At 53.7% G+C, this 23,801-nt stretch overlaps 10 protein-coding genes across 10 annotated transcripts; 5 read left to right on the forward strand and 5 right to left on the reverse strand.

Annotated features, from left to right (window-relative positions):
• Positions 1 to 158: 158 nt before the first annotated feature.
• POSPLADRAFT_1127762 (hypothetical protein) lies at positions 159 to 2,167 on the reverse strand (the record flags this gene model as incomplete). The annotated part of the gene is made up of 9 exons (XM_024483662.1): positions 159 to 706; positions 924 to 1,038; positions 1,091 to 1,105; positions 1,162 to 1,261; positions 1,318 to 1,403; positions 1,453 to 1,599; positions 1,689 to 1,841; positions 1,896 to 1,971; positions 2,022 to 2,167. 9 exons carry the CDS (start codon positions 2,165 to 2,167, stop codon positions 159 to 161), a joined length of 1,386 nt encoding a protein of 461 aa, XP_024343864.1.
• Positions 2,168 to 2,334: 167 nt separating this feature from the next.
• POSPLADRAFT_1051225 (hypothetical protein) lies at positions 2,335 to 3,458 on the forward strand (the record flags this gene model as incomplete). The annotated part of the gene is made up of 2 exons (XM_024480137.1): positions 2,335 to 2,527; positions 2,584 to 3,458. The coding sequence occupies 2 exons, from the start codon at positions 2,335 to 2,337 to the stop codon at positions 3,456 to 3,458; spliced, it is 1,068 nt and encodes a 355-aa protein (XP_024343865.1).
• A 139-nt stretch (positions 3,459 to 3,597) lies between these two features.
• On the reverse strand, positions 3,598 to 5,629 carry POSPLADRAFT_1051226 (hypothetical protein; the record flags this gene model as incomplete). Its single annotated transcript, XM_024480138.1, has 3 exons — positions 3,598 to 4,971; positions 5,049 to 5,299; positions 5,356 to 5,629. 3 exons carry the CDS (start codon positions 5,627 to 5,629, stop codon positions 3,598 to 3,600), a joined length of 1,899 nt encoding a protein of 632 aa, XP_024343866.1.
• Positions 5,630 to 5,982: 353 nt separating this feature from the next.
• POSPLADRAFT_1129069 (hypothetical protein) lies at positions 5,983 to 7,793 on the reverse strand (the record flags this gene model as incomplete). Its single annotated transcript, XM_024483805.1, has 4 exons — positions 5,983 to 6,883; positions 6,935 to 7,197; positions 7,249 to 7,651; positions 7,756 to 7,793. 4 exons carry the CDS (start codon positions 7,791 to 7,793, stop codon positions 5,983 to 5,985), a joined length of 1,605 nt encoding a protein of 534 aa, XP_024343867.1.
• Positions 7,794 to 8,123: 330 nt separating this feature from the next.
• On the forward strand, positions 8,124 to 9,350 carry POSPLADRAFT_1164344 (hypothetical protein; the record flags this gene model as incomplete). The annotated part of the gene is made up of 2 exons (XM_024487815.1): positions 8,124 to 9,209; positions 9,263 to 9,350. The coding sequence occupies one exon, from the start codon at positions 8,124 to 8,126 to the stop codon at positions 9,147 to 9,149; it is 1,026 nt and encodes a 341-aa protein (XP_024343868.1). The 3' UTR covers positions 9,150 to 9,209; positions 9,263 to 9,350.
• Positions 9,351 to 9,942: 592 nt separating this feature from the next.
• Positions 9,943 to 11,733, reverse strand: POSPLADRAFT_1042353 (hypothetical protein; the record flags this gene model as incomplete). The annotated part of the gene is made up of 1 exon (XM_024478086.1): positions 9,943 to 11,733. The coding sequence occupies one exon, from the start codon at positions 11,731 to 11,733 to the stop codon at positions 9,943 to 9,945; it is 1,791 nt and encodes a 596-aa protein (XP_024343869.1).
• A 1,719-nt stretch (positions 11,734 to 13,452) lies between these two features.
• On the forward strand, positions 13,453 to 14,996 carry POSPLADRAFT_1127110 (hypothetical protein; the record flags this gene model as incomplete). Its single annotated transcript, XM_024483589.1, has 5 exons — positions 13,453 to 14,188; positions 14,239 to 14,373; positions 14,427 to 14,553; positions 14,827 to 14,876; positions 14,938 to 14,996. 5 exons carry the CDS (start codon positions 13,453 to 13,455, stop codon positions 14,994 to 14,996), a joined length of 1,107 nt encoding a protein of 368 aa, XP_024343870.1.
• Positions 14,997 to 17,175: 2,179 nt separating this feature from the next.
• POSPLADRAFT_1129146 (hypothetical protein) lies at positions 17,176 to 18,167 on the forward strand (the record flags this gene model as incomplete). Its single annotated transcript, XM_024483813.1, has 2 exons — positions 17,176 to 17,845; positions 17,896 to 18,167. Coding segments are annotated over 2 exons (942 nt in total), but the record flags the coding sequence as incomplete, so codon positions are not given.
• Positions 18,168 to 20,202: 2,035 nt separating this feature from the next.
• On the forward strand, positions 20,203 to 21,333 carry POSPLADRAFT_1130358 (hypothetical protein; the record flags this gene model as incomplete). The annotated part of the gene is made up of 4 exons (XM_024483945.1): positions 20,203 to 20,986; positions 21,037 to 21,171; positions 21,225 to 21,254; positions 21,296 to 21,333. Coding segments are annotated over 4 exons (987 nt in total), but the record flags the coding sequence as incomplete, so codon positions are not given.
• Positions 21,334 to 21,924: 591 nt separating this feature from the next.
• POSPLADRAFT_1051233 (hypothetical protein) lies at positions 21,925 to 23,781 on the reverse strand (the record flags this gene model as incomplete). The annotated part of the gene is made up of 2 exons (XM_024480139.1): positions 21,925 to 22,506; positions 22,564 to 23,781. 2 exons carry the CDS (start codon positions 23,779 to 23,781, stop codon positions 21,925 to 21,927), a joined length of 1,800 nt encoding a protein of 599 aa, XP_024343873.1.
• Positions 23,782 to 23,801: the final 20 nt, after the last annotated feature.

Below are 23,801 nucleotides of genomic sequence, written 5' to 3' on the forward strand. Positions count from 1 at the left end.
CCTGTCGGACGGTCCTAGGATTTTCCTTGGTGTTATATGTATCGGAGAGGTACAACTAATAATGTAATAAATAATGTGTGCAAGTGTGTATAAAGTATCCCTGTCTAGTCCGCGTGCGTGGTAGTCGAGTTGCAGTGACGACGAAAGTAGTGTGCATGTTAAGTAGCCGATCGCCATTGTTCAACCTGCTGAGCAAGAGGTATAGACTCATCCGCGTCTCCATCCTCGACTTCGCTCTCACTGGACGGCTCTGGCACATAGCGCTGATATCTGCCAGGTTCGTGTGTCCGGCCCTCGACGAATCTGCGGAGCACCTCCTCCCGGTCAACAGACTTCACTTCGTAGCCTTCAGAGCCCCTGCGCACGCGAACACGGCCCATACGACGGCCGAATTCGTCATCAGGCACCTCTTCCTCGCCGGATGAAGACTCAGAAGATAGCGCGTATGCGGGCTCGGCCTGAGATTCGTCATAATCTGGATGGTACGGAGGCAGCGAAGAATATGGGCCCTGCGCTGCGGCGGACTGGAGACGTCGCTGCGAGGATGGGCGTCTACGGGTGTTCGAGGGTTCGAGGTGGGGGTTGAGTGAGCCATTCTGGAATGTCCATGGGTTGTCTGGGAGGACAAACTTGTAATTGGGGTCCGACTCGGGTAGGGTATTGATTTTGGTCGGATCTTCGGGAGGCCATGCTACGCCACGGGAGTCTGGACAGAAGTATTAGACACAGAGATATGGCTATGAAAACAAAGACAGGGAGTACGGGAGCTGTGGTATTGGGCATAAGTGCTTACATCGCGATATTATGAACAATGGGTTCACACCTCAGGGAGCAGCCGCAGCTACCGCCTCACGGCTCCGGCAAATCGTATGGGCGCCGATGACCACTCCAGACATCCCTCTGGTTTAGTTCAATCCACTTACCGTCGCCCTCGGCAAGCTGATACTTGAGACCTGTTCCCGGAGTGACAGTCGGCCAGCACCATAGGAGGGGGTTGTCGCCGAGCACGGAGCAAATATTGCGCCTGATCCCAAGATTCTGCACAGAATGGTAAATACATCCTCGTAGTGAAGTGTTCAAATCCACTTACATAGGGGAACTTAATCTAGATTACGCGAAGCGTCAGCATGCGACGTCGATCAACGTAAATCTAGAGCGCACCTCGTGAATTTTGCCATGCCGGACAAGAGTCGCGACCTTGTCCTTCTCCCATCCTTCGATGGTAGTGGTATTGCCCGATAAAGCCCAAAAGTGGTACAGACTGCGGAGTGAGCGTCAGATACGTTGACAAGCTGAGACGCGTGGGATGTCGCTGACCTGAATGCACCAACTGCAACGAGGACGGGGATGCACGTTGCAAAGTTTAATATGATGAATATGAGCTCTGTACTAGCTATGTCCTCCTGATGTATTGTAAGAAGCTATGCCTAAATTTCCTTCTGGAGAACGTACCCAGTACTGTGTAGCAGCATACACTCGCCGGGCGACCATGGCGAAGTGATACGAGCACGCGAGATCGACGTAGAAAAGGAATCGCACGAAATGCCCATAGTTGAAGTGTCCCACGCAATTGTTCACCCATGGACAGTGATGGTCTGTCTTCTCATTAATCACGACTTATCATCAAGGCGGCGTAGCACTTACCCATACGAAGGACGCAGCTGCACAAACTGATTCGTCAGTTTCACATGAGCGGTCAACCTGTATCGTAGTACGTGCCGTTTGCACTGCCTGCAGTGGTGAGCGCGCGGAGGCTTATAAGCCTCACACGTCCGACAAAATCTTGGTCCTCGAGTCAATTTCTTCACTTCGTATCCGTCATTGTCTTGTACGTCTGGTTTCTGTTGTAGGCCATCTTAGGATCGGTCTGGCACTGAGGAAGCTGAGGAGCGTACCCAGCCCGCAGGGACCCTGCCGGGGTCTGTCACTGCACACAGATAGTAGTTCCATAGCAGCACGCCAACCAGGAGACTGATGGTTATGAGTTCCCCATGGCTCATTTGTACCGGCACGACACGTACTTGAATGGGAGTAGCAGGGTGATGAGCTCTACCGAGAGTTCACGACCGTACCATGGCCATATTACGAAGATTTGCGGCGAGTATGCAATGAAGCATATCAGAGACGATGTAAAGCCTACGAATAGCCTCCCAACTAAGCGGCCCATGCAAGCAGCACTAGAAAACGAGAGGACACAAGAAATCGGTATGAGTGAGTGAGAATACTCAAGAGACGCCCTCTGCTATGACCATGACAGGAAAGCGCCCGTGAAGTCGTTTCACCGCGGCTTTGCTTTCGACTTCGTCTACGTGGTAGCTCGGTTCTATGTCTGCAATGCTCGCTCGCTCATCGCAAGCGGTATGTTCGGCGAGAACCTCTGCACTATGTATCCACCCCAAACCCACGCCGCTATTTCTGCGGTCAAATTCATCTGCTGCCGCCAGCACCGAACCTGCTCCCGAGGCCGCCCCCGCGCCTCGGAAGCGTACAATTCCGCTCGCGAATGTCTTTGGTGACATTGAGATTCGTCAGTTCCATCTCAGCCCTGTTGGCTATTGATATATTGACCCGCATCACCCTCAGTCAGTAGTCGTGCCCCCAGGACGTCGACCTCCGCGGGGTCACGCAACGATTTCAGACCTGATCTCAGCTGGCTCGGAGATGACGAATTTGATGGCAAAGCACCCATCGCACAGCGAATGGCACGCAGGCAACTTGATATTCAGAACCAGTCCGGTCGCAAATCGACCGCTGAGTCTCCTGTCGACGCGCAGACGCCAACTCCTCTCTTCGTTCCCAGCCGAGTAAACCTGTCATCGGCGAATTCCACGCAGCACAATGACGCAGAGAGAACGCGGCCGAGGAGAGAAAGGAACGACAGGCAGAGGGCCTCCTCGGGGAACACAGCCGCTGCAGGTGGTCAGTACGCGGAGACGTACAAGGAGCGCGAACGTCCAGCAAATCGTGACCGGGCCCGTGAGCCTCGAAACACGGAGTCTCTCAGCTCACAGCCTCGCACCGGGGAAAAACCTGCGGCTTTGGGGGTCAAGAAGGCTATGAAGTCGCTAGCTGCGTCCGAAGCTGCAGAAGATGTTAGAGTCACTACTGTGCGGCCTTCATCCTCAGATATGCCGCCTATCCAGACGACCGATCTCGAGAAACTTTTCGGCACGGCGGATGTGTCTCAGGCTCAGCCTGCTCTCTCGTCTACCCGGCTATCCGGCGCCGCTCGCCGTGTTCAGCATGTCCTAGAGACCACGGGCGGCGAATACTCGCGCTACCTCCCGCCTAATTTGGGGAGGATGGCTCCTGAGCAACTCGGACCCATTGCAATGGCGCGGCTACACCTAGGGCGTAGAAGAGAGGTGGGACTTAGGATGCGGCAGACTGCCTTAGACGTTGTCCAGCAGATGGCTGTGACCAAGGCAGCCGATGATGTGAAGCAAGTGACTGCATAGATGTTCATGTAGGGTATCTGCAGGATGCTTGCTCAATAAATATGGGTATACAGCGGCCGTATTACACCAGTATTCACCGTAGGGAAATACACAAGATAAAATCAGGACAACCACGGACGGCGAGTAAGAATTGTATCGCTCATTCCTCGAGAACGGTAATCTGGACGCGGTCGTCATCATCTGGTCCCGGTGGTGGACCTCCTACTGACGGCGCGCTGGACGGTGACTCGCGCTTGATCTTGTTAAAAAACCCATTACCCTGGCCATTCCACGGCTGGCCGTTGAAATACGGGTCGTCATCGCTCTCATTGTCCCACCCGTCCTGACTGCCCGACTGCGCACCCGCTAATACCCAGTGGGGAATCTCAAAGTCCCGCACCTCCTCAAGCTCTTGCGGGACCCGCGCCCCGAACGCAGTGATGTGCCGCTGCGTCTTCCTGACGTTCGGCGCAGCAGAGTTACGCATCGCAGATATCATGAGAACGCACGTCGTGGGCTCCGGTCTGCCAGCTGCCCCCGCGTACGATGCGTGTCCCTTTCCGATGGACGGCGAACCCCTGGAGAGAGTGCGGCCGACAGCGGAGATCGATTCTGCTCGAGATGCGCCGTCGGTGCGATATTTCTTTTTGGGCGGCAGCTTCGCCGACGCAGACTCCGCGGACGAGCTCTTGTTTTTTGAGAGAAACCTCCCGTCGGCATCGCGCACGCGCACAGGGCCAGCAGGTGCGGTGACGATGGATGAGGCAGTTGAGATGACGCGTGCATGAGTGTCCGTCCGCGGTGTCTCGGCGGCATGTTTCGCAAGGAAGGGTGATAGCGTGGATTGTTTCTTCTTTGCGGACGCCTGCTTCGCGAGCGCGTCCTTGAGCTGTGAGGGGGTGCGCGGCGGGAATTTGATCCGTAGCTTAAGCCCCTTGGACCGCTCGCGCTCGCGCGCCTCGAAGTCGACCTCAGACTCGCCATCCTCGTCATGATATGGTTTCGGTGGGGGCTCTTTCACAGGCTCCTCGTCCGACTCCATGAGCTCGTCGATCTCTTCTTCTCCCTCCTCCTCGACCTCGATGGGTATCGACTGTCTGGCCGCTGGAGTGCCTCCGGAGGCACTGATGCTTTCTGGCTTGTTGTTCTTTTTCTCCAGCCATCTTCGGTCGGGCGGCAAAAGCGTCCGGTACCGCTCCTCCAAGCTGAGAGCGATGTCAAGCATCAGCTTCCGTCGCCGTTCGCCTTCAATGTGTGCGGCGGAAATAGTTGTAGGAGCACCTTGAATATCATTGTACTCAGGGTCGTCTTCGGGGATTACTTCGGGCGGTTCCTCAGAGGTCACAGGAAAATCCGACGCGGGCAGTGTGAGGAATGCGGGGGTGTCCATGGCGCGCAGTTGCTCCATACGTTCCTTGAGCTTGTACTGTTCATGCTTGAGCTTTTCCTTCTCTCGCAGGCGCTGTCGCTTCTCAAATGTCTCGTATTTGCGATGGCGCTTTTCGTACATTGCATCAGACGTGTCTGCGGACTCCTGTGACACAAGACATTGCATTGGGAAAATGGTAGGAGTAAGTACGTAGACTGGAGGAATAAGCATTGTAGACGAACATCTTCTGCACCCCTCGGTCTAAAGCGGCCGCCAACATTGGCATCTTCGTCAAGCTGTGTGAACTCAGGCGTCTGTATGATCTGCTGCTCTCGGTATGCTTTCTGGACCTCTGGACGGTCGAAATAGCGGATATATGCTGAGCTATTGAGCTCTGCCTGAAAGGAGCCGGAAACCGACGTTGAAGGGACTAGGGAGGAGTTCGTGGTGAGTAGAAATCGTGATTCGGCCGGAATTAGGGGCTCGCTTTCGACTGCAGCATGAGGTTCGTTTAACAAAGAAAAATGTAAAGGGAGAAAAAGCACATACGCCTCCGCTTCAGGTTGTCCAGTATCATGACGTCTATTTCTGTACTGCCCACGCCAGGGCCGCCTCTTCGCGACCGCGACGGTAGGACGCGCTTTTGACGCGTCTGAATGCCAGGTTTCGCGGGGGATTCGCCCGCTTGCGTTTGCAGATGCGACGTGGCCTCACCCACGCTGGAAACTCGAGGCGTAGAAGCGGTGGCTATTGAAATGCTTTGCTCTTCGCCCGTGTTCCCATCGCGCTTCTCGCCAACTGTCTCAGTTTTCGGTGTCGACATGTTCGGAGTTAGGGGCATTAGCGGAAGTATTGCGCACGGTAGGGTCTATGTGCAGACCGAGTGGGGGAAACCAACTAAGACGTCCTCACAGGGCCACCGGAGGGCTACACAATATTGAATGGCCATGTCGCTGGGCGCTTCTGCAGGTGTTTCATACCTTTTTGGGATATTCAGATGGCGTAGCCTTCTTGCACTCAACGCCTTCTTTTAGACGCCCTTTGTGGCACCCCGAAAGCCACACTATGTATTCTCAATGACGCCCACCAACTAGGCAACTGCCAAGGAAAAGTGTATCCTCAACGTATACATTCAGTGAATATTGAATACATAGATCGAGAAACGCTCAAGCGCGGTCATGGACCGGTAGGCTCTTCTGTTCTCGGGCTGCCACCTCCATTATTGAGACGCTGAGCACCGGTATTTCTACTATACTCCTGATCCCAGGAAGGGTTTCCTCCTCCGCTGTAGCCCACACCATTATATCCGTAGGGCATGTATTGATTTCCCTGCTGAAATCCGAAATTCATGCCGAAGTTCGATGCGAACCTCGGGTTGATGTGTGGCTGGACATACTGGTTCTGATAGCCGAAGGAGAAGTTGTACTGCTGGTCGGCAGTATACTGCGGGTGCGACCATCCGCTTGCCTGAGATTGAGCATCAGAACCAACTGCAGTTCCGTCAGCATACTGGCCCGTAGCACGAGCGATAGCTAGCGACGTCGGGGAAAGCGGGCGTGGCGCTGGCGCGTCCTGGGCGTCAGAGAACGAGCTGGGCTGCCTGCCCCGCTCATGTCCCGCCCAAGGGCCTCGATCATCGCGACCACGACCCCTCCCTCTCCCCCGGTTGCCTCGCGGCCGGTCGCGGCCTCTGCCGCGTCCACGGTCGTCGCGCCTGCCGCCACCATCTCTGCCTGGGGGATATCGATTACGACCACGACCACGACCACGGTCATTGATGTGGCCATCGATAGAGGCATCATCATCGTCTTCTCGACGGCGACTCGTCACGGGAGAACGAGACTCCCCCTCTACCGAGGGTAATTGCGCGTCATCGACACCGTAACTATCTGAATACGGGTCGTCGTAGGGAATCGGCGCAGGTCTTGATGGCCCTGCACCGAAGTCCATGTCATTGTACGGTCCAGAAGTGTCGTACGGATTTGCTCCGTACGAATCATCGGCCATGTCCTGGTCACGCATCTGGGACGGGGTTGGAGTAGCATGCCGCGAAGACGTCACTGATTGGCCCCGTCGTCTACAGGACTAGGATGAGCTAGTTCTGAGGGTACGATGTCATATGAAATACCTCTCCGTGAGAGCTCTTTTGTGAGCCGCTTCCGCCTCATCGTCGGAGAAGTCAAGCTCCTCATCAGCAGGCTCCTCGTCGTAAACATTGCTCGCATCACTGCCTTTAAGGCGGCGAAGTTGTCCGACGAATACGAAATTACTGCGCTGCGGTACGTGGAAAACCGGACGCGAGAGCTGTACTCTCTCTGGATTGAGAGGATACTTTTCGTTGAATTTTATCTGATAAAGGGGTTGGGAAGTGGGTCCGAATGTCTCGTAAATCTTGCTAGGATGTCAGGGAAGGTCACAGAGACGTGCTTTGCGAACACTCACATATCCGAGCACTTTCCTATCTTCAAAAACAAGTAATGTGTCAGAGTCAAGAGCTCTTTCTGATGCCCTGTTTGTATACTCTGACGCAGAGCCTTTGACAATTACGACCTTGTCAAAGATGCTCATTACCTCGCCCACCTTCTCGAGCACCTCATCAGAACCGACTTCCTCGATGTCGGGAATAATGACTTTGGCCTCGGTCTCTGGTATCTCGTTCTTGGTCCTGGTTTGGGCTTCTGAGGTAACTGCGGGACCTGTCTCATCCTCGTCATCCAAAAGCATCTCCAATTTCCCTGAAGTTGGGGGTGCCTTCTTAGCCTTCTCGTCAGAGTCAGAGTCATGAGAGTCGACGTCAGAGTCTGAAGACGAGCCGGAGTCCGTGGCAGAGACCGAGGGAGGGGCACTACAGCAGGCCGTTTAACTAGGAGCAAAAGAGAAGTATTTCGACCCCTACGTTGTAGAAGGGCTTTCCTCGTCGTCGACACCTCCCAATATGTCTTCCTCTACTTCCCGCTCGCTGTCAGTGTCGCTATCCGGGCCATCATCACGCGGTGGCACCCTTGGCGGGGTAGGAGGTTTACTTGGGGTGATATCTCCTATTAGACCGCTAATAATCTGCAGGTCTTGTGCAAGAGTCGACGGGATTTTGAAGCCGCGGGAGGACATTGCTGCACTGATCCTTTGGAGGAAAGCGAACGGTGGCGATAACCTGCGAGCGGGTAGAGGAGGGGGGGGGGGGGGGGAATGGCTGGAGGGAGCAGGCCAGGCTCAGCCACCGAGTGGAGTAAAGAAAGCAAGGGCCTCGGGCAAAGTCCGGATGCGGAAAATGATCGCGCTCTCGCGTCCGTCGACACGTCGCGTCTCCGCTCACCACCATGCTCGCTGCCAGGTTTGCGTCGCGTGCCTTCCCTCGTACTCGCCTATACTCTACTGCTCCGAAGAGGAGTTTGAAAGAACTCGTTACTGAGCTCAGGAGCCAGGCAGATGTTTCTCCCATCCAAGCCGGTCAGGCTCTCAAAGCCTCGGACATGGACGTGTCCAAAGCACTGCTCTGGCTAGAGAAGCAGCGGACGCAGTCTGCGGTGAAAAAGGCGGCCAAGGTGGCAGACAGGACAGCGAACGAGGGTCTCATTGGCACCACTGTATTGTCCAGCGGTGTCGCGAACGGCCGACGCGTGGGTGTACGGGCAGCAATGGTCGAGCTTAACTGCGAGACCGATTTCGTCGCTCGCAACGAACTTTTTGCAAATCTCCTTGAGGACATTACCCACACTGCAGCGTTCATCTCGGAACCGGCTAATGCAGAGACGTTCATGCAGCCGTTCTCGATGGAGACCCTTCAGAACGCTCCTCTTCTCTCGCAAACTAAGCCTAGTCAGAACGGAAAGGCTACAGTATCCGAAGCCATGCGCGATCTCACTGGACGAGTAGGCGAAAAGATTTCACTTCGTCGTGCCCTTACGGTCGTGCGTGATCCCTTCACATCCTCCCAGCCCGACCTCGCCTTGCGCGTGGCCGCACGCGTCCACCAATCCGTCTTCAACCCCACCCAAGGCCGAATAGGCAGTCTCGCTCTCCTGGCGCTGAAATCAAAACGTCTCTCCGAAGCCATCGCATCCCAGACGTTCCAGGATGATCTTGACAAACTATGTCAAGCCCTTGGGCGACAAGTAATTGGCTTCCCTACCACCTGCATACGCTCACCGCCAGGGACGACAGATGAGGGTGCATTGTATGATCAGCCCTTCAGTATGTTCATTGGACCCGGGAACGACCAATCCGTCGGGGCATTTTTACAAAGCTGGGCACAAGAGCGAAGCCTTGTCAATAAAGACGAGGAACAATCAGCTGGCGTCGAAGTCCTGGAATTCGCGAAATGGACTGTTGGCGACGTCGTTTAGGTCACATACCGATCGCATTCGCGAAAGCGTGCTGCCACCGCTAGCCTATCATCGCAAAAGGTAGATCTTCGTTGGACTCACATCAATCGAGGCTGATTAAGATACGTTCGCAGTACTGCCACCAATGCACGATCTATTTATATGTAGTGAAGTAATTGAATACATACCTCTCAAATGCTGCAAACGCATCATCCCACTCACAAACATCTCTATGGGCGTGAACCTTCTCGGCCGGCGGCGACTGTTCTTGCATCTATGTTTCGGCCAGACACTGACTCCCTTTCTAGAGGACGACTGCTGAGTCTGCTCTGAGCATGGGTGACCGTAATAGCATTGCCCATGACAACGTTGTTCATGAGGAGCAGGAAGTTGTCTTAAAATAGCGTTGTTGTTAGGTGTTCCCTCTTACATTGGTCAAACTGACTCGGCACCACGGTCGTCAATTGATAAGTAGCTGTACGTCGATTGAAAAGGACTGACCCCATGCTCTAGTGACTCCAAGTCCAAGTCAACTGTGCTCGTCTGCACCTAAGAGTAGCGGGGAATACGGATATAGCCAGCACTTTCCCCAGCAACGCTCATGCTGCAGTCATATTCTATCATTAAAATTCAGATGCTTCATTCTGCAAATTGAAGTGTATACAGTGGCTCACGAACATGGTAACCCCCTTCTGGCCGATTATCATACATAGTGATATACTTGCTATCCTCGATTTGCCGCTCGCCAGGGATGTCATCTTGGGTAGGTAGATGCTAATGATACATGGGATACGGTACAGTGAGCCTTCCGTAATTAGTATTCCTCATCATTGTCAGAGCCCTCCTCGTCCTCTTCTTCCAGCGCAGCCTCAGCTTCCGCCTGTGCCTGTGCTACTAGAGCCGCTTGCGCGATCGCCTGTTCGAGCATTCTGGTTTGTTCCTCCGACAGAGAGAGAGACGTCGGTAAGGGTGGAGCAGGGGGTGTTGTGTCCTGGATGGCAGAACGCTGCGTGAGTTCGTTAGACTGAGCCCCTATGTGCGTGGGCGAAGCCATAGAATAATGGTGTTGCTGTGAATGTGCGATGACGCTTGCGAGCGTCGCCTGGCTGCTTTGCACATGACTTTGATTGGAGAGCGGGGGGCTGCCGAGCCCTCGAGCAACGTAGCCCTGTAACAGCCCGTGCAGCTGCAGAACAATCGTCTGCGCCTCCGCGACGATGCGCGGATCAACCTCTCCCTCCTCTGGCTGGCTGTCTTCCGCCCCCGCCCCGCCGCTCCCGCTCGCATGGCCCGTGCTAGCGGCTTGGTTCGCCGCAATGTCGCTCCACAACTTCGCACGCCGACTCGCCTCCTCGTCCCCGTCCTTCTCCACCTCGACTTCCTCGATCTCCGCGTACGCACACACCGCGTCGCCGCCCCCGCCGGCGCGCCCGCGGCTGTCTTTATGCCGCTTGATCGCGTCGCGCCGGGAGAACACCTTCCCGCAGCCCGCACACCGCCACGCCTTGCGGTCGTGCAGCCGTTCGTGCCGCTTCAGGTCGTGGTTGCGCACGAACGACGCGGGGCACTGGGCACAGCGGAACGGGCGGTCCGCGAGCGTGTGGGAGCGCTGGTGCGCGCGTAGGGCATACAGCCGGTGGAACGTCTTCGCACACCCGGGCGCGAGGCATGGGTATACCGCCGTGCCGATGTCCGCGGGCGGGGCCCAGGGTGCGTGCGGGGATGGCGCGCCGATCGGGATTCCACTGAGTACGCCGAGCATCTGTATGAGCCCCGCGAGCTCCTGCAGTGGGGGCGTCCGCTCTCCAGCGCGCGGGGCAGAGGTGACGGCGAAGAGAAAAACTTGGTGTAGCTGGGGATGGATGGACGAGATGAGCGCGGGGTCGGGTGGTTGGCTGGTCGGGGTGTTTAGAAGAGGCAAAAACGCGGCGCTGACAACTCGGACGGCTTCAGAGACCTGGCTTCTGAGGTCGGGCTCGTCTAATGCGAAGCGCTTGGGCGGCGGCATGGCGGGAGCGTCATAGCTGCCGTCGTCCATAAGGTCGCGTTTTCGCTTGCCTTTATCGAGCTGAATGGCGGGCGCATCGGAGTTCCTGAGGGATGCAAAGAGAACGTCAGACTTTGCGAGGGCGACGACGGCCTCGCTAAGCGGTCTGGCAATGCTCTTCCGCACGATGCCCGAAGATATGCAACGGTGGAAGACGTCAAGAATATTAACATTTCCTGCTGATGGTACCAGTAGAGAGACTAGAGAGTCATGTATTGATGAATTTGCCACCGCAAACCCGAGAATTGCTTTCATTGTTGATATGGCCGCATCATGCCTCCTTTTGCGGGTATTCGAGCCCTGGGTGGTATCATTCGTCGGGGGTGGGGCGGCAGCCTCAGGTCGTGCGTTCATCGTAGCAGCAGCGGCTTCGAGTTGTGCTCTAGCGATGTCAGCATGGAGCTGATCTTGCAGTCTGCGAGCCATTTCTTCTGCCTCTGCGGCAAAGTCGTCGTCGCCCTCATCGTATTGTTCATCATAGCCCTCTCCCTCGTCGTATTCCTCGAGATCTTCTTCATCTCCGGCTGAGTTCAGAGCAGAATGCTCAGCGAGTTCCATGCTAGTAGAAATTGACTAGTACTGTAGCAGGTGAGGGTTCAGCACGAGCCTTTGGCGCTTGTGGATACTCGATCAATCGGCATCTCAGATCGCACTTCCGGAAAATAGCGTTGTTGACATCGGCGACTGAGATCTGCGTAAGTACTTGCTCCAGAATGTGAGCAATGGCGCATTTACCAAGCGCGTTTCACATTGTAATTGCGCCTCTTATAGAGCGTGTCTTGACACTGTATAGTACATTATGTGGTCTGTTCGTTGTCGGGAGCAGTTCTGCGTATGTAGTTCCACCAGAGGCCTCAGATCCGCCTAAAACTGCTTGACTGATGGGATTAGGCTGCAGTAGAGAACAAATGCTTGCTATAAATGCACTCATGACAAGGATAGCGCATAATCAATGAATATAGTACAGAAATTGATAGCACAGGATGCAGAATGAAAGTCGAAGTTGAGGCAGCACTGGCGATTTCCTTTTTGGGACGTAAGGTGGTAGTCCGGTGTAGTGGGCGCGCTTTCCGGCAGACCATATACTAGATCCGGGTCGACTGTCATCCATGTCCTTAAATGGTTTGCAACGCAGACTAAAGTTACTCATCCGATCGACATGCGAGGCACATAAATAGGACATTGTCCGTGTGAATCAAGCACAGCAAGAAAAAGACCGCAGGGCATCGGCAGACCCGCATCATGGTCCCTGAGATGCTGTGTGCAGCGCGCGAGGCACTCCCGGGACCCGCTCGTCACCTCCGCCATTTTTATTCTTGCAGGCAATACCTGTAACCTAGCTACCAGAGCGGGCACCGTCTCCTCGATCTCGCCGTATCCGTACCGTCGCACTCATCGGAATATCACTTCGGGAACGTACAACGTAGACGCCGGCCTCGTAGCGAACTCGCCGAACACTTCCGCGACCAGCGTCTCAGGCGTCCGCTGCGACTCTAAGTACACCAGCGCAAGCTTCCTCAGGCCGTCGGGCCCCAACTACAGTACTCAGTCAGTAGGTGGACTAGTGAGGTACTTTTGAAAACAAACCATGTGTGCGAGGCGGTATATCGAGCGGTAGGAGGGTGGCAATGGACGGTGCGCATTTCCACTACGGTGTCGGGCAAAGAATTCATCTTCACCCTTTAGATTCAGTGATGTCAACGGCGCAAAATCGATGAATTCCGTATATAGATAATACAGTAGCGCCCCCCAACTATAGACGACCTGTCAGATTATCGCCGACAAGATCACGCCCATAAAACTCTCCATTACATCCCATCGGTACCTGGCAGGTGTTTGAACACTATATGGGACGTGTCCGGCTCATCGACCCCTGTATGTAAGTGCCGAAGCTATACTTGAGCATAGCTATACATTCAATCACCCGGAGTGGCAGCAGGCGTGCGACTCTGCGCAGGCGTCGTCTAACGGTCACTCCTAATCAACTTCCCGCGATCCAAAGAAGGACCGATGATTGGCCAAGAGACCCGCGCGCGCTGTCATCAAAGGACAAGGCAGCGTTGATTGTTCCTCGAAATTGAAACTCGAGTGGTACTCAAACATCAAAGACGGGGCATCTTGACATCGCTGACAATTCGTCTCAAATATCACTATCGTCTTGTTGCATAGCCTCGACAACCGTGTGTGCGTCCCAAATGATTATAGCAAGAACATAAAATATCATGAAGGCTTACTTCTTGCTTATCTCTCTGCTCCCCTCTCAAAAAGGCTTACAACATGTCTACGAGCCAGGTGTGTAGCACCGCTTCGCATGCTTCCTCTCCTCTGACTCAGTACAAGGCATGTGGTAACAATACCAATGCTACCCTGTTCCTTCGCGCCTACAGTGTAAACGCGACGGACCACTTCTATACCACTGACCATATCGAAATGGAGGCTGAAGTTGACACCGGCGGTTATACATCTCAGGGCAACGCCGGCTGGGTCTTCACGACCGAGGTGGGGGCGACGATTCCGCTATACCGCCTGTACAACTTGGAGCACACCGATCACTTCTACACAACCAACGCGACGGAGATGGCCACCGTCGTATCCCAATCCGGATATGTCTTCCAGGAGATCGCCGCATATGTCTATGCCACGCAGATCTGCAACAGCATCCCCCTGTACCGCCTCGACAATTCGCTGGTCACGGACCACTTCTATACCATTAATGCGACCGAGATGAATGTTGCGGCGACCACGGAGGGATATGTAGAGGAGGGAATTCAGTGCTATGTGTTGCCCAACGCATTGGCCGAGTCCACGCAAACGACCGCACAAACGATCACACAAACGATCACGCAGACTGCGACTCCGGGTGTTCCTATACCAAAATCAACTGTGGATGTGGCAATCATCGTCGCTCCGATTGCTGCAGTAGTCGTAGTCTCCGTATTGCTCGTCATTTTCATCTACGTCTGGTTCCGCCGGCGCGAACGGGAAATACGCGCCACGTTGGAGGCTCGCGGAGGTGAGCATGTCAATGTGGCTGCAAACGTGGTTGAATAAAGTTTTCTTTAGAAGATGGCTCAGTGTCGTCGGCGTCGCTACTGCCTACGAGCAACTTAGTCGACGCGGAACCTCAAGCAGAGATACTGGTAGTAGGCGCAGATGTGCCCGGGGAGAGCGCTCTGGACGTCGAACCGACGCCGCAAGGTGAGAGACACCTGTCATTTGCAGAAATTTCACATGCTCACCGGCCCCCGCAGTACATTCAGTAGAGCCAGAGGGTGATGATGACACGCATCAGAGTCACAGCGTGTCAGGTTCACAACCCCCACCGTACAGTCAGTCGGATGAAGAGCATAGATCCCTAGACAGACAAGGCATTTCTGGGTCCGTGTTTGCGGGGGAAGCGAGCATATCGACATGGGGGGTGAAACCTCGCTCTCGCAGGAGATAATCAGAGCCAAAGAGTCCACTCAAGCGCCCGAGCACTTTCCGCACTCGCAGCATAAGTACGCTGTAAGTCGTTCGAAAGTGCATGAATTCTCATCATCTGAGTTCTGAAAGCGAAGTTCTTGTATCTCTGACTCAGGACAGACTTGGATTACAGTTACGCAGCATTGATCATAGAGTTGAATGCTTCGCGAGCCACTCCCCGTGCAGCGTGTGCATACTAGCCTGGGGACGGAACGAGGGTGGCGGGGAACGCAGACGTGAGTGAGCAAAGTAAGACAGTTCCTGTCGGTAAAGACCACTGTCCGATAGTGATGACAGAAACTTTCTGGATCGCGGCTGAAACAACGGGCAAAGACAAGAGCTCCTCAGTGGGGTAGACGTTTAGGAGATCATCGCAAAGGACCATGCGACGATGAATGACGTCTTCGGGTCTGAATGCACTGATCTTGCAGTCTGCGAGCCATTTCTTCTGCCTCTGCGGCAAAGTCGTCGTCGCCCTCATCGTATTGTTCATCATAGCCCTCTCCCTCGTCGTATTCCTCGAGCTCTTCGCCACCTCCAGCTGGGTCCAGAGCAGAATGCTCAGCGAGTTCCATGCCAGAAATTGACCGGTACTGTAGCAGGTGAGGGTTCAGCCTTTGGCGCTTGTGGATACTCGATCAATCGGCATCTCAGATCGCAATTCCGGAAAATAGTGTTATTGACATCGGCGACTCGGATCTGTGTAAGTATTATGTTGAAGTCTGTCCGAGACCCGAAGCGAGAATGATCGACAAAGATATATCGCTTTTGTTTGGGCTCCGTCAAACGCGTAAGGATCATATTGAGCGGCTCGCGCAAAGTCTACGATGTACTACAAATAATGCCAAACACGATGGCATGCGCTCACCACAATCCCAAGTTCTAACACAGGCCGTTTATACAGACTCCCATCGTGATCTCTGAGATGATGTCGGCAGCGCGCAGGATACTCCCGCTCGTCAGCTTCACCATTTCGATTTTGAAGCCAGACGACGTCTTCAGCACGTGCCGATTCTAAGTTACGAAGCAAGCTCCATCTCCTTGACTTCATCGTACCTGTATCGTCGCATCCGTCGGAATGCCACCTTGGGAATTTACAGTGTATTAGACAGCCTCGTCTCCGTGAGTAGCGTCTCAGGCGTCAGTCCATCAAGCTCGAACTACAGCGCTCAGTGGGTAGGTGGTCTAGTGAGGTGTTCGGAAGACAGACCATGTGTGCGAGGCGGTATACCGAGCGGCAGGAAGGAGGCAATGGACGGTGCGTATTTCCACAATGATATCAGGCAAGAAATTCATCTCGACCCTTTGGATTTACAGATGACAACGGCGCAAAGTCAATGAATCCCGTGTAGGGGTGATACAACAGCGCCTTCCGACTGTGGGTGACCTGTCAGACGACCGCCAATAAGGCACATGTGAACTCACGTGCGAGCTGCGGCACCGAGGGGCCAATTGTCGTTCCCTCGAATTCCACATTATTCGGTCGGATCAATGAGCGAACAAACGAGGGCAGCACAGATCCGAAGGAGAATACAGATCAACCCCTTCTCTCGAATGGATGAGATTGAAAGAGTGGGTTGACAATTGCATGGAAGCTAATCTTACGGTCTCAGCAGTGAAAGCCCATTTGAAAGAGAATCAGTACCTTCAACTTTGGCCTGTATGCGCAACACAGCCTAACACTGACATCTGCCATCATAGAGTCTGCGGGAGTGCCTCCTGAAGGCGGACGCCTCGCACGTTGGCGGCAGTTCTCGGTCTGAACGACGACAATATCGTTGTCCTCATCATCTTCGTCCTCGTCCGGCTCAAAGTTGTTGTTATAACCGCGCCGGCCGCTTGTAAGGCCACAGTCACCCGAGAAGGCCCTAACGGATCAACTGACGAGAGTCTCCTCGAGTAACGACCCATGAACCAAAACTATTTCTTCCCAACTAGGTTATCGCTGAGAAGCTCACACCCAATCTATTTAGCTCTCCATGGCATCTCATTGGGGCCTGACAGGTGTTCGAACACTATCTGGGAGTTGTCAGGCTCATCGATCCCTATATGTAAGTGTCAAAGCTATACTTGAGCATAATCATGTATTCAATTACCCGGAGTGGTGAAAGCGTGCGACTCTGCGCAGGCGTTGTGTAACGGTCACTCCTAACTAGCTGCCCACGGTCTAAGGAAGGATCGATGATTGGCTAAGGGACCCGCGCGCGCGCGGTCATCAACAGGCAAGGCAGCGTCGAGTCTTACTTGAAATTGAAACTTGCGTCGCGCTCGAACATCAGAGAAGAGGCATCTTGACATATTGTCAATTCATCTCGGATGCCGCTATCTTCTTGTTGCATAGCCACGACCTCCATGTGCCCCAAATGATACTAGTAAGAACATAAGATATCGTGAAGGCTTACTTTTTGCTCGTCCCTCTGCCCCATCCCCCCCCCAAAACCTCAAAGGAGGCTTACAACATGTCTCCGAGCCAGGTGTGTTGCACTGCTTTGCATGTTTCCTTCCCTTTGACTCAATACCACAATTGCTTCCTAGGAATGTGACAACAACAACAATGCTACCCTATTCCTTCGCGCCTACAGCGTAAACGCAACAGACCACTTCTATACCACCAACCACACTGAGATGGAGGCTGCAGTTACCTTCTTCGGCTATACATCCCAGGGTAACGCTGGCTGGGTTTTCACGACCCAGGTGGGGGCGACGATTCCGCTATATCGCCTGTATAACGGGGCGATCACCGACCACTTCTACACAACCAACGAGACGGAGAGGGACACCGCCGTTTCCCAAGATGGATATGTCTTCCAGAGCATCGCTGCCTATGTATATGCCACGCAGGTCTGCAACAGCATACCCCTGTACCGCCTCGACAATCCGGTGGTCGCGGACCACTTCTATACCATTAATACGACCGAGATGAATGTTGCGGCAACCACGGAAGGATATGTGGAGGAAGGAATCCAGTGCTTTGTGTTGCCAAACGCATTGGCCGAGTCCACACAAACATCTCCGCAAACACCCGCGCAGACACCTACACCCACGCCGACTCCGACTCCTGTTTCTGCGCCAAAATCAACGGGGCATGTAGCGGCCATCGTCGCTCCGGTTGTTGCAGTTGTATTAGTATCGCTGGTCATTGTCATCTACGTCTGGTTCCAACGACGCAAACGGGCATTATGCGCCAAGTTGGAGGCTCGTGGAGGTGAGCACGTCGATATACCGACAAATGTAGTTAAATAAGGTTTTCTTTAGAAGATGGCGAAGTGCCGTCGGCGTCGCTACTGCCTACGAACAATCCAGTCGATGCGGAACCTCAAGTGGGGATACCGGTGGTAGACTCAGAAGTACCCGGGGAGGACGCTCTGGATCTGGACGTCGAACCGAAGCCAGAAGGCGAGAGACACCTATCGTTTGCAAATATTTCGTATGCTCATTCGCCTCCGCAGCGCTTTCAGCAGAGACTGAATTGTTGCAACCAATGCCAGAGGGTGATGATGATACACATCAGGATCACAGCGTGTTAGGATCACAACCCCCACCGTATAGTCAGTCGGATGAACAGCATGGAGCATGAAGCCCTAGGTGGATAAGGCATTTCTGTATCCGTGTTATTTGTCTCGGTGAGGCCCTAGTGCGACGTTGAATAGGGTATCACATAATGTCGCTTGCAAGCGAAGTCACTGGCTTTCGAACAATCGAGCATAGTTGACGCGTTGCGGTCTCAAGCGCGAGGTCGAGAATGTTGCGCCAACCGGCTCATAGACATGCCTTGACCGCGATTGCGTCTACTGGAAATAAAGATAAATCCAGTTGTGCCCCTACAGCCAATAACAAATACTAGATATCAATCGACTGTCATCCGTGCCGTAAATCATTAGCAATGCAGACTAATAGCAGCAAGCAGCTCTGCTTGCTGTTTCGATCAAATAGGGAGAGAATCTTCGGTACAATTTATAAGGACAGACCGTGATTGTCATTGTCTTATTGGGCATTTGCGTCCGACTGCGACGCCTATGCTGGCGGTAGCTCTGCTTCGTATTATCAGATGGATAGTGACGGTCGGCAAAAACTATCTGATACTGATGACAGGGAATTTGTGGATCGCGGTTGAAGCAAAGAAGCGCTTAGGGCGAAGGCAAGGATTCAATATGAGCTCCCTCAGTGAAGTAGAATTTGAGGAGATCGCAATTCCGTTATTGACATCGGCAACTCGGATCTGCGTAAGTAGTAGTTCCAGAATGTGAGCAATGGCGCATTTCTTAGCACTGATGAATCTGTGAACATAAATCGGGGGAGGTACGCTGTCTTCATCCGCTGAATTGAAGTCCTTCTATAGCAGCATGATCACCTTCATGCAACTTGGCCCGGTTTGCAGGACGAGCCCTTTAACGCACTTTCCGGATCACGTGAAGCGCGTTTCACAGTGTAATCGCGCGAGGCTCTCAACGATCCTTCCTAGTCTCCTGTGGGCAGAACATAATACACTTCCTACAACCTAAGCAGGCTCCGGATATCGATGTATAACGTCGTTCCCTCGAATTCTACAATGTTCAGTCAGCCCGATAAATGGACAAACAAGGGCGGCACAGACCTGAAGCAGAACACAGATTCACGCCTTCTCTCGAACGGATGATATCGAAAGAGTCGGTTAACGATTGCATGGAAGCTAATCTCACGGTCTTCGTAGCGGAAGCTAATATGAAAGAAGATTAGCGCCTTCCACACCGGACACTGTCATCATCGAATCGGCAGAAGTGTCTCCTGGAGGCGGACGCCTCATACGTTGACGGCGACTCTCGCTTTGGATAACGACAATTTCATCGTCCTCGTCCGGGTCGCATAAAAAGCTATAGTCAATCAAGCTGACTCCAACGGATCCACTGAGATTCTCATCTTCCCTCCTCGAAAAGCGACAAGTAAGTAGAAGCCGCTTCTTTTCAAGTGAGTTATCGCCTCCGACAAGAGCACACACCTAATCCATCTAACTCTCTATGACATCCCGTCGGTGCATAATAGTTGTTCAAACACTAGCTGTGGGCTGTCAGGCTCATCAACCCCTGTATGATGAGGTGCGGAACAGTCGAAGCTCTACTTCAGCATAGCTACATATTCAATCGCCAGGAGTATCAGCCGGCGTGCGACTATGCGCAGGCACGGCCGCCCAACGGGCACCACTAATTAGCTGCCAACAATATAAGAAAGCGATAATTGGCCAAGGGGCCTGCGCGCGCGGTTATCAACAGGCAAGGCGGCATTGAATGTGTTTTTTAGAATGGAAACTCTGGCCGTGCCCGAACATCAGAGAAGAGATATGCTGACATCGTTGACAGTTCATCTCAGATGCAAATATCTTCTTGTTGCATAGCTACGACAACCGTGTATGTGTGTTGTGTCCCAATGATTCTAGCAAGAACATAAAGTATCATGAAGGCTTACTTCTTGCTTATCCCTCTGTCCCCTCCCCTTTCAAAGAGGCTTATAGCATGTCTGCCAGCCAGGTGTGTTGCACCGCTTCGCACGCTTCCTCTCCTTTGACTCAATTCCACAATTGCTTCCTAGGAATGTGGTAACAGCGGCAATGCCACTCCATTCCTTCGCGCCTACAGCGTATCCACGACGGACCACGCCTATTCCACCAACTACACTGAGTTGGAGATTGCAGTTAGCTCCTACGGCTATACATCCCAGGGCAACGCCGGCTGGGTCTTCACCACCCAGGTGGGGTCGACGATCCCGCTATACCAGCTGTATAGCTCGGCGCTCACCGATTTCTTCTACACAACCAACTACACGGAGGGGGAAATCGCCGTTTCCCAAGCCGGATATGTCCTCCAGACCATCGCTGCATTTGTCTACGCCACGCAGGTCTGCAACAGCATCCCCTTGTACCGCCTCTACAGTACCTCGCTCACGGACCACTTCTATACCATCAATGCGACCGAGATGAACGCTGCGGCGACCTGGGAGGGATATGTGAAGGAGGGAATCCAGTGCTTTGTGTTGCCCAACGCATTGACCGAGTCCACGCAATCATCCGCGCAATCATCCACCCAAACATCTCCGCAAACATCTATGCAATCATCCGCGCAAACATTTACCCCGCAAACATCTACGCAAATATCCACCCAAACAACCGCGCAAACACCCACAGAAACGCGAACGCAAATTCCCACGCAGAATACGACTCCGGTTGTTCCTGTACCAAAATCAACTGGGCATGTGGCAGCCATCGTCGCTCCGATTGTTGCAGTAGTCACAGTCTTCGTATTGCTCGTCATTCTCATCTACGTCTGGTTCCGCCGGCGCGAACGGGCAATACGCGCCAAGTTGGAGGCTCGCGGAGGTGAGCATGTCAATGTGGCTGCGAATGTGGTTGAATAAGGTTTTCTTTAGAAGATGGCTCAGTGTCGTCGGCGTCGCTACTGCCTACGAGCAACTCGGTCGATGCGGAACCTCAAGTAGGGATACTGGTAGTAGACGCAGAAGTGCCCGTGGAGGGCGCTCTGAACGTCCGACCGAAGCCACAAGGTGAGAGACACCTGTCATTCGCAAATACTGTATATGCTCATTCGCTCCCACAGTGCATTCAGCAGCGACTTCAGCAGCGATTGGTTCGTTGCAGCTGTCAGAGGATGATGATGACATGCATCAGAATCACAGCATGTCGGATCTACAACCCCCACCGTATAGTTAGTAAGAGCATGAAGTCCTAGGCGGATAAGGCATTTCTGTATCCGTGTTCTGTGTTTCGGTGAGGCTCTAGGGCGACGACGAATAGGGTATCACACAATGTCGCTTACAAGCGAAGCTACTGGCTGTCGAACAATGGAGCATAGGTGACGCTTTGCGGTCCCAAGCACGAGGTCGAGAATGCTGTGCCCACCGGCTTAGAGACTGTAGGCATGTCTTGATCGCGATCACTTCTACTGGAAGTAAAGATGAAATCAGTTGTACCCCTACAGCCAGTAACGTATACTAGATATGAATCGACTGTCATCTATGCTCGTAAATGGTTAGCGACGCCGATACTATCAGTCAATGAAAATCTATTCATGTCTTCAGACATACTTCAGCGGACTATATATGCTATAATACTCATGTCGATATTACCAGCAACACGCAGCCATAGTGGTATACTAAGACGTGGTCAACATTAATGCTATGCGATGTGACGGAACCGAAGTGTGCATGGGTATCAATCCAGACAGTGTACATTTATGCGGCATGATAATGGTCAAAGCATAGTCAGTTGTGACGATAGGGAAATATGCCGCTGGCATGTTATGAGGGTGTTACCGTGATAGGTGGCAGTGACGCTTCGCGAAACAAGCTATCTTCGACTTCGTCTTCGCTCTCGAGGGCCTGATCTTCCTGATCAACCGCAGAAACGCTATGCGGATGACCATCATCATCCCGGTCCGCGTCAGTTATCGAGCGAGAGTCCGCCTCGGCATCGTCTCCACGCCATGATCGTACTTCCTCGGCACTCAGAACCTTCGCGCCACTCTTGATGCCTTCTACGAAGTCTGACGGCTTGGACTCGAGGGCACGGCGGCAACCCTCCAGCAGGGTGTCCAGGATCAGCTTGACGCGTCGATACGGCTCGTCATCCTTGCCTTCCAATAATTCTTGCTCGTCCTCATCCTCGTCTACTTCTTCGCTGTCCTCTTCCTCTTCCTTGACTACCTCTTCTGCAGGCAAAGAGGACTTCACGGCTCGGTAAGTTGGTGGTGGCAGAATTAGGCGTGACTCCCGTAGCTTTCGCTTGAGATCCCTGATCTCCTTGGCTTGGCGATGCTTCGCGGCTTCGAGAGAGGAATTGATGGCGAGCAGCGAGCGGTTCGAGATCTCCAGGTCCGCAATCTACAAAGAACAACTTTGACTTCCAGATTGTGATAGCATTCGACTGAGAAATCTTACCTTGCGGTTGGATTTCGCTTCGTCCTTGAGCATCTTGTCCAAGTCATCTGATTCATCGCCATCCAGGTTGTCCGGTTCCTCTACGTCATCGTCGCTGTCGGCAGACGCTTCGTGTGATGATAGAGAAGCGGACCGGACGCTAGGACCATCGAGACTTCCCTTTGTGCGCGACAAGCGATTATCACGCCGTGCCCGCATATCACCAGTGAGACGCGAATGTACTGTCAAAGCAGTACTCCGTGTGGCATCCGACCCATGTGTGTCGTAAGAAACGGATGATCGCGATGCAGACGAATGTGACGAAAACGAGATGGCTGACATTGGAGGCGACTGTGGTGGGAGTGGTATTGCGGCGGGGTCTACCTTCGCCGCCACAGAATACGCGCCGTAATTCACGGTCAGGTCATCGTTCGACGGGAACGGCTGGAATGCGTGTGGTCGGTGTATTGGGCTTTCGCGAGTTGTAGCGAATCGGTGCTGCTGAGCTGGTGCAGTTGGTGGGGGTGCATTGGCAGGTGGTAGCAGTGGAGCTGCGACCGAGATGCTGGGGATAGACGGCATGCGGTCATGGACGCTACGGCCCACAGTGGAGAGCACGGGCGAGGAGGAGGTGGACGTCGGTGATTGTGGTGTCGAGTCAACCTTGGTCACCTTCGATTTCACGCGCACACCTCTTCCAGCGTTCGACAGCGGGTGACCATTCTCCTCCGTGGGTGACGCCGGGCCCCTCGCATATGCGCGCCCATGTACTTCGGAATGTGCTGGAGAGACAACATGGGACACTTGAGACGATATGCTTCCTCTCCGATGTCGCGTTCGCACAGCCAGAGCCGAGTCCGATGGTACCGTTGTCAGCGAACGCTGTCTGGTCTCGAGAGCGGAAGACGCGACGTGAGAGCTCTTAGGACGGGCTGTTACGCGCGCTTTGACGACAGGTGGCGCAGAAACCGTAGCTCCGATGGGAGAATGAAGTTGCTTGAACGGAGAGGGCGCGCGGGGAGGAGGAATGCCACTATTACGAACTAACGGTGCTGGAGACGTGCCTCGTACCGCATTTGTCTTGCGGATGGTGACATTTGCACTGCTATTGACCTTGGCCTTGGGCTTGATTAGGTTCGACGAAGATGGCGAGATGGTTTGCGGTTTATAGGGAGAAGGGGGGCGCGAAGTAGGTCGCGTTCTGTCATAGTCGACCCGCGCGGTGACCTGGAAAGCCATCTCAGCGCGCAGGTGAGTTG

Source organism: Postia placenta (genome assembly GCF_002117355.1).
Source record: "Postia placenta MAD-698-R-SB12 unplaced genomic scaffold POSPLAscaffold_1, whole genome shotgun sequence".
NCBI classification, from domain to species: domain Eukaryota; kingdom Fungi; phylum Basidiomycota; class Agaricomycetes; order Polyporales; family Adustoporiaceae; genus Rhodonia; species Rhodonia placenta.